The sequence below is a fragment of the Kryptolebias marmoratus genome, linkage group LG12, assembly GCF_001649575.2.
Source record: "Kryptolebias marmoratus isolate JLee-2015 linkage group LG12, ASM164957v2, whole genome shotgun sequence".
Lineage (NCBI taxonomy): Eukaryota > Metazoa > Chordata > Actinopteri > Cyprinodontiformes > Rivulidae > Kryptolebias > Kryptolebias marmoratus.
The window spans coordinates 74,860-86,332 of NC_051441.1; the positions used below are offsets into that span (position 1 = coordinate 74,860).

General features: G+C 37.9%; 1 protein-coding gene across 1 annotated transcript in view; it reads right to left on the reverse strand.

The window, feature by feature from the left end:
- kat8 (K(lysine) acetyltransferase 8) overlaps window positions 1-6,419 on the reverse strand; it is a 19,007-nt gene extending 12,588 nt beyond the window's left edge. Inside the window, exons 1-10 of the mRNA XM_017438312.3 lie at window positions 4,359-6,419; window positions 3,445-3,519; window positions 3,190-3,368; window positions 3,053-3,106; window positions 2,815-2,979; window positions 2,424-2,513; window positions 2,197-2,337; window positions 1,710-1,803; window positions 1,261-1,411; window positions 183-337 (exon numbers count right to left, since the gene is read on the reverse strand). Of these exons, the coding sequence (XP_017293801.1) occupies window positions 183-337; window positions 1,261-1,411; window positions 1,710-1,803; window positions 2,197-2,337; window positions 2,424-2,513; window positions 2,815-2,979; window positions 3,053-3,106; window positions 3,190-3,368; window positions 3,445-3,519; window positions 4,359-4,674 (1,420 nt within the window). The 5' untranslated portion in view covers window positions 4,675-6,419. The remainder of the gene's footprint in view (window positions 1-182; window positions 338-1,260; window positions 1,412-1,709; window positions 1,804-2,196; window positions 2,338-2,423; window positions 2,514-2,814; window positions 2,980-3,052; window positions 3,107-3,189; window positions 3,369-3,444; window positions 3,520-4,358) is intronic.
- Window positions 6,420-11,473: the final 5,054 nt, after the last annotated feature.

An 11,473-nucleotide genomic window follows, 5' to 3' on the forward strand; every position in this document is an offset into this window, starting at 1 on the left:
TCAGGTGGGGTCAGGTGGGTTCAGGTGGGGTCAGGTGGGGTCAGGTGAGGTCAGGTGGGGTTCAGGTGAGTTCAGGTGGGTTTCAGGTGAGGTTCAGGTGGGGTTCAGGTGGGGTCAGGTGGGGTTCAGGTGAGGTCAGGTGAGGTTCAGGTGAGGTTCAGGTGAGGTTCAGGTGCACCTACCTGTGATTGGTGGCTTCTTGTACTGCGCGCTCTTCAGGTGCTCCTCCACCAGTTTTGGCGTCACACAGATCACATGTTGGCCCTTCCAGTACTTCACCATATTGAGGGACTGCAGCGTGCTGATGATGTCACTCTGTGTGATGCTGGTCATCTGGCTATAGAACCGGACCCAGACCAGAACCCGGACCAGTGAAAACACAACGAGCTTAGGTGAGTCTGGTGAAGATTTCTCTCATGATTCGGTTTAATTTGATGGAACAGGATGGAGTCAGAGGCTGTTTTAACATTTCTTAAACATAGATTTATTATTTACATGATCGCCCACCTTCTATAAACCATTAAATAGAGTTTAAATAATCAGAAGGACATCAGCCTGACGCCTTTCTACAAGAGATCATGCTTTCAGTTTTCTTTTGTACAAAGGAAAAGAAATAAAAATCAATCAATAAGTAATTCTATAAAATATTTAACAATAAACTTCAAAACAAAAAACTGCTTTTGATAAATATTGACCAAAATTTGTTTTTAATTTTAATGAACACATTTGACGCATGCTGGGGGTAATTTGGATTTTTGTGAATATTTGTGATTTTATGTTGTGTGGTCTTGATTGCGTTAGCTGTGTTAGCTACATTAGCTGTGTTAGCTACATTAGCTGCGTTAGCTGTGTTAGATGCATTAGCTGCGTTAGCTGCATTAGCTGTGTTAGCTACATTAGCTGTGTTAGCTGCATTAGCTGCATTAGCTGTGTTAGCTCCCAGACTAACTGAAGCAGACTTTAAACTTTAAACCAACATGTAATCAGTCAGCCTGTGCCTCTCAGTCACTGACGGAGACGCAGCAGCTCCCTGCCACCCGGATGGAGAAGCAGGTAAAGAAAAAGGAAGAAATCTTTTCCTCAGTGGTTTCAGATTCATGAGGTAAACATTACGGGACAGCAACACTTTAATGACATGAACTCCTGTTTGTGGAATAAAACCGAGGTGAGCTCCTTTCTCCAAGAACCTCTGAAGTTACGAGAAGCTACAGATTTCTCTTTAGGTCTCTGCAGTGCAGCAGCCGTCCTCTGAGCGCTCACCTGAGATCTTTGATGGACAACGTTCCTCTGAAGTCCCTCAGGATCTCCAGCAGGACCCAGGACCAGTAGCTCCTGTAGCTCAGCTTCCCCAGATCCGACAGAGGCTTCTCTGGAGAACCCACCGTGTTCTCCAACTTGGACAGCTCGTAACCTGCAGCCAGCAGTGAAATACAGGATGTCAAGTCTTCTGCAGATTAATCCACCTTGATGGAAGAGATTCAAATGGTTCAAACTTTTCTTTAGTCCAAAACTGAAAGACGTTTCAGAAAACATGTTAAGAAATGAAGTGTTTGAAAAGTGTCCCAGAAAATAGACCAAAACTAAGCTGGACACTGAGAATGGCAGTTTTCTTATCAAATAAAAATAAATCTCTTCATGCTGCAGGATTAGGTGACTGCAGGCTTGTAAAGGTCAGTGGTCCGTTTGCACCGCTCGGCGCTCCAACGTACTGAAAGCTATGAGGAACTTCCCGTAGCCTCGGCGTTGGTAAGGTGGCAGCGTGAGAATACACGCCACATTATTCCCATCCGGAGACTCCTTCTCCTGAAAAACAAAGACTCACACTTATTTCTGTAGGCACAGCAGACGCGTCATAAATGAAGAGTATTTAGGGAACAGAACGTGTTGGTGCTGGTTGCTCAAACTGAGAACTTCCTGCTTTCCAACAGTGAGACGAGGGCAACAAGTGAACGCCAACAGCCAGATAAACACATGACTAAAAACTAAAAGCTGACCATTGTGGAGAAATAAGTTAGTACATAAACAACAAAAAAAGTCAATAAATAGAACAAATCCTTGAAAAAAATAAGTTACTTTTATTATTGAAAGGGACAGGGGCAGTACGTTACCAGAGTGTGTTTTTGTATCATTTACAGATATTTTTACGTTTGTTTTAGCTTCGTATTTCAGTCGGCTCAGGCTAAACGCAGCACTTACTTTGGAGAAGTAGCCGACGATGTGCGCTCCCTGCTTGTTGACTTCAGTGAGGATGTAGAAGATGAACGGCTCCACGTCAAAATAAAGTGTTTTATGGTCTAAAAAAAGTTTTGCTAGTAGACAAAGATTCTGACAGTAGATCTGCACACAGACAAAAAGAAATGTTGCAGGGTGACTGAATGTTCCTGGAAACCCTTCAGAATATTTCCCCGGGCAGGTGAGCTCACCTTGTGGTCTCGCCCGTCCACCTCAAACACAGAGATGTTACTCCTTCTGTAAATCTCCTTTCCTGGAGGCTGCCTCCACTGACAGTGAGACTGAGGAGGAAAGGGTAAGACAGGCTTTATTCATCACAAATCCTCTTCATTTTCGAGACAGGAAGAGCTCGGAACAATGTTTACTGCAGGTAAGACGCTGCCTGTTTCACACAACACAACTAATACAAATAGATCTCTAAGATTGTTTTAAATCAGCAGCAAACTGATCTTCACCACATTTTAGGTGTTTTATCTTTGCTGTTGCTCCGCTTCTGTTTCAAATAAAAATGCAGAAGTTTGAATCAAACAAATGAGAGAGCCAGAGATGTGCATTTTGACCTTAATTAGAAGACGGACTCACCAGGTGATATCTGAACGTCTTCTCATACTTCATGTATTTAAGGCAGTACTCGCAGATCCACAGCTTGGGCTGTTTGCCGTAGTCTTCGGGGAACGGGGAGAAGTACCAGGCATCGATCTCAAAGTTTCCGATCTGGATCTTATCGACGTATTTGACTTTGGTGATCTGAGGAGAAGAAGATGGACCCATCAGAATCTGACCACTAAACGCATCAGAATAAGCAGTGATCGTCACACACCGCCTCGTGCTCCTTCTCCAGTGCTGCTGTTGTTGGGTCCATTTCTGCATACGTCTGGAAAAATTACAATAAAAACACAAACCCTGTTAGATAAATAAAACAACAAATAAAAGCAACAAAATACCAAACATCTCCACCTTCTGCACATGGTTGATCTCATCATGTTTTCTCTTCTGGTTGCGTGTGATCTTCCTCTCAGGCTGGTCACCCAGATCACCGACACCTCCGATCTCTGTGCTCTTTCTTACTGCATCCTTCACCGTCTTCGTGAGAGCCAGGCGGGATTTACCGACCCATTCATCCAGCCGCCTGTTGACTGCAGACCACAAACACTGAAGGCCAGCAGCAGCGTGAGGAGAGCACACGTGGAGCGAGGGGAGTTTAGTACTTACATCCAACGTAGTGAACATAGAACTCCTCGCGACCCTCCTGCTCGTTCAGTCGGGACTGAATCACCTCCGCCGTGTCTGAAAGTTAAACAATCTTTGTGTTTTTACCAAATATATCTGTCCCCTGTATGAATCACTGTTCTTCTGACAGAAAACATCGTGCTGCCTTAAAAAAAAAACATTCTCAGAGGAACGTTTTTCTCGTTAAAGAGCTGGAAGCCGTGAAGACCTCAGCTGACGTGTATCAGTCTACCTGAATATTATTTGATTTTCTGTTCTCTTATTTCATGCTGAATGTTAGTAGCTGTACATTTTGATTTTAGCTGATTTGACTGACTAGAATAAAATGTTTTTCTAGGAATTAAAAAAATAAAAACTGGAAAAGAAATAAATGGTTGTGATGTTCTTTTAAACTGAATAGTTTTTTAAGTTGAGTTTGCTTTAAATGTTATTTATTTTTTTAAAAAGTCATTCATATTTTTCTATAAATAATCTGACATGTTACACCTGAAAACCAAGGTCAGTTTATAACTTGTGTCCAATAAATACTGACCAGGACTGTCCCTCAGCTTGGACCAAGTTTAATATTTCAGTTTGATCAATATCAGCCGAACACTGGTGTTTTGTAGAGAGATTACATAAATTTACACTTTAGACTTGTTTTTGGACACAGTTGTTGAAATATTAGTATATAGAATACATCCTTAATCATCGTGCTTTAAAAATAAATTGCTTATTTTTATTTTACAGATGAAAAAACGCTAGAAACATTGTGAACTTTCAAGATAATGTAATTTAAGTAATTTCAAGCTTTGGTCGCATTAATGCAAATTTATTACAGTTTTTATTAATAATATTAGGTTTTCCTAAAACAGAGCAATACAAACATATACAGACAATAATGAGGTTTTACTCACGCCATGTTTTATCGGCTCTTTGACACAAATACGTTTCTCCGATTTCCACCGACACCTCCTGCTCCCTGCCGACGTGCACCGCGCCTCCATCGGGGGTCAGCTGGTTACTCGAGCCCCCGGCTTCTCTCGGCCTGCCCAGGCCCTCCACTTCGTCGTCCTCCCCGCCGCTGCCGTTGGAGGAGCCCGGAGCTGGGACACTGCTGTCCAGATCTCCCCGCTCGCTTTCGGTTCGACTCGAATCCATGTCCACGTCCATTCCGGGCTCGGAGTCCTTGTTGAAACAGTAAGTCTTATGAAACGCGTTCCCGCCAGTCATTGCGGGTAGATTTCGAACTGAAGCCAGCCTGCGGCTCTGCGCAGTTCAAGGCGGAGGATGGCTTCTTCTTCTTCTTCTTCTTCTTCTTTTTAGTTTTTAATGGCGGTTGGCAACAAACTTTTAGCAGCATTACCGCCACCTACCAGTATGGAGTGTGGTTCAACATGGACTAAATAATAACCTACACCTATATTATGCTATTTTCTTAGACATTTTCCCTACCTTATACTCACAAATATCTATATTTATTCAAACCCATAATCTCCTTTAATCATCTTTATATCTTACTCCCCTTTATTATGTATATATTCACATTTATACTTTTATTATAATTATATTCTTTGAAACAGTTTAGTTCTCTTTAAAAATTGCATAATTATCTGTATCTGCTTACTCCCCATATTCTTCCTCAGAATATCTATTAGATCAAACTTTTCCTTTATTCTTTCAAATTCTCTCCTCATAGCCCTTCTCTCATTTTCATACTTATTACATTCCAAAATACAATGTTTTATTGTTTCATCTTCTCCACAATATTCACATTTTCCAGTTTTATGCTTTATAATTTTGAAAAGTGAAAAGTTAAGTCCTGAATGCCCAAATCTCAATCTTGTTATCACTCTCTCTTCCTTCCTATTTCTTCGTCCATGGCTTCTTTCTCCTACCATCTTCTGAATTTCGTGAAACCATCTTCCTGTTTTCCCCCTATCCCACCTATTTTGCCATGTTTTCATCAATTTTTCCTTAACAATACTCCTTCCTTCAGACTTACTTATTTTAACTATGATACTGATTGGATTCTTAATTTCCCTCTTTGCCATTCTGTCTGCCATCTCATTTCCCAGCACTCCTATATGTGCTGGTACCCACACAAATACCACAACCAAACCCATCTTCTGAATTCTAAAAACTGTATGCATTATTTCCATTAATATATCTGTTCTACTATCTGTTTGATTATTTTTTAGACTCAATAATACAGAGCTTGAATCCGAACATATTATTGTTTTAATTGGTCTTATTTCCTCTACCCATTGTAAGGCTAATAATATCGCCATCATTTCTCCTGTATATACTGACAAATTATCTGTTAATCGTTTTCCTATTTTAATGTTGAATTCTGGAACTACATATGCTATTCCTACTTTCTCATTTATTTTTGATGCATCCGTATAAATTTGCAAATATTTATAATAATTATTTAAATGTATTTGTACTGAATTACTATCCATACTACTACATATATCTTGTCTCTTTTCCATTAACTCCATATCTACTTTTACTTCTGGTAGTACCCATGGTGGAATGATTGATGTTATTATTGATTGACTAATTTCTATTTTATCCATCTTAAACTCTTTCAGTTTCTTTTCTATCATCCATCCAAAACTCCTCATTTCTTTCTTTTCTTTTTCCCAACATGGCCTTAATATCTCCAGATTTGGATGGTCATAACCATTTCCTTGAAGATTCAACCAATAACTAATTTCCAAATATGTTCTTCTTAAGTCTAATGGCATTTCTCCCATTTCAACTTCTAATGCTGCTGTTGGTGTTGTTTTAAATGCACCTGTACATAATCTCAAAGCCTGATGTTGGATATTATCTATTTTAAGCAGATGTGCTTTAGCAGCTGATCCATATACTATACACCCAAAATCTATATTGGCTCTAATCATTCCTACATAAATATGCTTTAGAGATTTCCTATCTGCTCCCCAATCACTACCTACTAAGCATCTCATAATATTCAAGATTTTCTTACACTTATCCACTATTTTTTGTATGTGTTCCTTCCATATTAATTTTTCATCAAACCATACTCCTAAAAATTTTATACATTTTACCTGCTCCAACTCTTGGTTATATAATGTTAATTTTATTTCTTTATTTGTTTTTTTCTGGGTAAATAACATTACCTTTGACTTTTCAACTGAAAATTTAAATCCCCATTGAAATGCCCACTTTTCTATTTTATAAATTTCTTCCTGTAATTTCTTTACACAAAATTCAACATTCTTCCCCCTCTTCCAAACGGCTCCATCATCCGCAAAAAGTGAACATCCCATGTCCTGTCCAAGATCTTTAAATACATCATTTATCATTATTGAAAATAATACAGGACTTATAATACTTCCTTGCGGTGTTCCATTCTCTACTACATACTTTCCTGATACAACCTCACCAATTCTAACTTGTAATTTCCTATTTGCCAAAAAATCTTTAATCCAATTAAATATCTTTCCCTTGATTCCCATTTTGTATAATTTGATTAACAATCCCTCTACCCACATCATATCATATGCTTTTTCAATATCAAAGAACACTGCCACCACACTTTCTTTATTTACTTGTGCTTTTCTAATTTCATATTCTAGATATATTGTTGGATCACTTGTACTCCTTCCTTTTCGAAACCCACTTTGATATTTTGATAAATATCCTTCCTTATTTAAATAATGCACTATTCTATTATTAATCATTTTTTCCATTATTTTACATAGATTTGACGTTAGAGCTATTGGCCTATAATTTCCTGGTTTTGAGTTATCTTTTCCTGGTTTAGCTATGGGTATAATTATGGATTCTTTCCATTTCATTGGTAATTTTCCTGCCTCCCAAATTTTATTATACAATTTTAATATTATATCCTTAGATTTTCCATTGAGTTGCTGTATCATTTTATACCAAATTTGATCTTTTCCTGGCGCTGTATTTTTTATCTTCTTGAGTACATAATTTAACTCTGTTTTTGTAAATTCCACATTCATTAAATTATTTACTTCTTCATCCTCCTTCATTATTTCTTTATATTTAAGTTTTGTATCTTCTCTTCCTTTTCTTCCTTCTACATCAATATTATTTGAACTATGAATTTTATTAAATGTTTTAGCCAATACTTCAACTTTATCTTCATCTCTTATGATGTCAGTATCTTCTATTTTCAGTACAGGATAATCAAATTCCCTCTTTTTACCATTCATTCTTTTAATCATTCTCCAAACTTTCTCTATCTTTGTTTCTCTCCCTATTGTCCCACAAAAGTTTCTCCAATATTCTCTTTTTGCATTTTTTACAGTTCTCCTTGCTATAGCTTGTTTACTTTTATATTCAATTAAATTCTTATAGATTGGGTTTTGTTTTAGTACCTTAAATGCTTTATTTCTCAACTTTATTGCTTCTTTACATTCATTTGTCCACCATGGCACAATTTTCTTATCCTTCAGATATCTAATTTTTTTAATAGAGACATCTGCTGCTTCTATTATTATTTTTGAAATTATTGAATTTAACTCATCTATATGCACATCCATATTTACTCTTTCTAGGTTTACTTGACTCACATATCTGAATTTATTCCAATCTGCTTTGTTGAAATTATATCTTTCCCCCACCTTTATATTTTTACTATTTAACTTTAATCCAATTCTTACTATAATGGGATAATGATCACTCCCTATTGTCGTTGTTTTATCCACATTCCACTCACAAATTCCCGCCATTATATTTGAAACTATTGTTAAATCAATATTTGATTCCATCCCTGTCCTTATGTTGATCCTTGTCCCCCTTCCATCATTAATACAAACTAAATTCTTCATTTCCATTACTTCTTCTAAAACTTGCCCATTTTTATCATTACTTTTACCCCACACTGTACTATTTGCATTAAAATCGCCACACCAAATCACTTTCCCCTCCAAATATTCAATTATCTCCCCCATTTCTTCAACCAATAATGTCTTACAGGAATTATAAAAATTTATTATTCTGAATTTTTCCTGTTCCTCCCACACTTCAATTACTATATATTCTAATTTCTCCCCTTTTCCTAATAGCTTATATTGTATGTCTTGTTTAATAAATATTCCACACCCTCCTCCATTCCCCTCTTGACGATCCCTTCTTACACTAACATATCCCTTTATCACAAACTCTAATCTTGTCTTTAACCATGTCTCCTGAATACATATGATTTCTGGTTTTTCTGCAATCTCTTCAATATATCCTTTCAATTCTTGTCCATTTGCAACTAAACTCCTAGCATTCCAATGTAGTAATATCATGAAATATTTTCACCTGTCACTCCCAGTCTTCCATCTACCTCCAGTTTTTTCTTTATATTCTCCCATGACCCTTCTTTAAAGCCCAAGAACTTTTCAGCTCCTCTCACTATGATCTTAATTTTTTCCGTTTTATGCTTTGCTTGATCAGTGCAGTTGATTACATAAGCTACAAATAGTATTAATTTTTCTATTGATAATGTTTCATTTTCATCTACCTGCACCTTACTTTGCTGTATATTTTGACTCGTTGTTTGTTCCCTCTCTTTGTTTTGTTCCTTCACATTTTTAACTGCTTCTGCATAGCTTATGTTCTTAGTAGTTTTAATCTGTGTGATTTCTTTTGCTCTCTTCCTTACCTCACACCCTCCATATGTTACTCTATGATTTCCCCCACAATTACAACACTTCTCTTGTGTTTCTTCTTTGCATTCCTCAAATCTATGATCTTCCCCACACTTTGGGCATCTCTGCTTTCCTTTGCACACTGCTGCTATATGACCATATCTTTGGCATTTAAAGCACCGAAGTGGTGGAGGAATATAAGGCCTGACCTGATAACTCATGTATCCTATTTTGATATTTTTTGGCAACTCATGTTCTTCAAATTCAATGAGTATTGACAAACTTTTCTCTCTTCTTCCCTCCACTATTCTAAGTAGTCTTTCCAGTTTGCTTACTTTCACTCCTACCACATTTTTCTTTATTTTATCCAGATCCTCATCAATAGGGATTCCATAAATCACCCCTCTATTTTTTTTATTTTCTCCCATTACTTTATTCTCCCACACATTTCTCCTGCAAATATTTTCCACCTTTAAAGCCTTGTTTTTTTGTTCCAAATCTTTACAGACTACCAACAAATTTCCATCTCTCAAGATCTTTACCATTTCTACATCACCTATTTTCTTTTTAACTTCTTTAGATACCTCAATAGGGCTTACTGCACCCTGTCCTTCATTTTTCAGTTTTATTATTACTTTAAACTCCTCCTTCGTAACTTTTCTCCTGACTATCCTTTCTTCATCCGAACTACTACCTTCCAATTCCCGTTTGCTACCTTGGCTATCACCAAACCCTTTCCCTTCATCTTTCTTGCTTTTTCCACGTCCTCTTGCTCTTCCTGCTAACATCCACCCTTCATCCTCTCCGTCTTTCCCATTTCCTACCTCCATTTCCATCCAAACCATTCACATACCAGTTTATGCCAATCCGCCTTTTCCAAACACAATGTTTCCGTTTTGATTTTTTCCCAAAACGGATCTCACTCAAGCTGCGTAAAACAACTCCCCCTCCGAGCGGAGTCTAGTTCAGTTCCCTCCCTGTTCCTGCCACGCCTACTGCACTCATGCCACAGCAATCAGCCTGATCATGCTCACCTGCTCCTGGCCCTACTTAAACTCATGCCACACTTCATGCTGTGCCAGTATATCGAATGGTTCACCAAGTAGATGTCCAGCTTTATTCCACAGCTCATGCATGATTCCTTGTTCCTGACCTTTTGCCTGATCCTCAACTCATGACCCTTGTCTGCTCCTTGCCTGTTACTACTGGTGACTCTGATCCCTGGCTCTCGACCTCGTTTCTGCTCTCTGGACAACACTCTTTGGTTCGTATCAATTTGGATTTGGATTCTGCTCTCTGCTCTCCCAGCTTTGACCCTTCGCCTGTCACTGGACTTGTCAATAACTAAATGCACCAAAAATACATACGACAGACAAACTTGCTTTTCTTTGAATGACATCAGTTTTGCACAAAGTGTATCAAGTATTAATTAAAACAAAGAATCTGAAAGTAACTAGAGACTTTAACTTCTTTGTTTTAAATGGAAAATAGTAAATGTCCCTCAGTGTTCCTATTGATGATATCCATACCTCAAAAGTTCTCATGATCCAAGCCATTTTTGCACGTGTTGCTACTCCTCTGGCTTGGATGACTTTAATCAGCTGACTTGAGTGCCTATCCAACTGGGCCAAGAAAGTCTGCTAAAGGAGAAGAGCCACAAGCCTCTGGAACTCTGCATTAATCTGAGAAACAAAATAAAACTTATTTAGTATGTTTAACAATGACTTAAATACTGACCAATCATTCCCAAATCTAAGTAAAAACCCTCGACATTCAATTTTAATCTGCATTACTACCTCTTTCTGTTGGGACAGAGCAGGCCATCTGTCCTTGAAATCCTCTATGCCAGGTTCTTCATTCACCACCTCCTGACGCCTGTGGGCAAAAGTATGAGCCATTTTGTCCGCAATGACCCTGTCATTGTTCCTCCTTTTGATTGCTGTCAAGAGTTCAATTCTCTCTTTTTCCATACTTTGTGTTTCTCCCAATGGAAAGGATGGATAAAAGTTGGCTTCAGCTCGTCTTTGCTTCTTTATTTTTGCAGTGGGAAACAGAATTACTGGCTTTGGATTTACGAGAGTTCACAGACAACTCTGGACATCCTTGCAACTTGAGTAGAGTCCTGTAGTTTTCCATTTTGTACTTCAGCCTTTGCTTCCAACTGTAGCAACTAGTGATGGGTAAATGAGGCGTCATGAATCGTTTCGACTCATAGCAAAACTGTATTGATACTGTGTCACTGAATACTGACACCTGCTGGACATTAAAAATCCCTACAGGCAATGTAGTTGACAGACTAATTTGATGACTTAGAATTTTATGACAAGATTTAAGTCATTGTATTTTATTGTACATTGTATTATTTCATATCTTAAGTTAAATGTAAAATA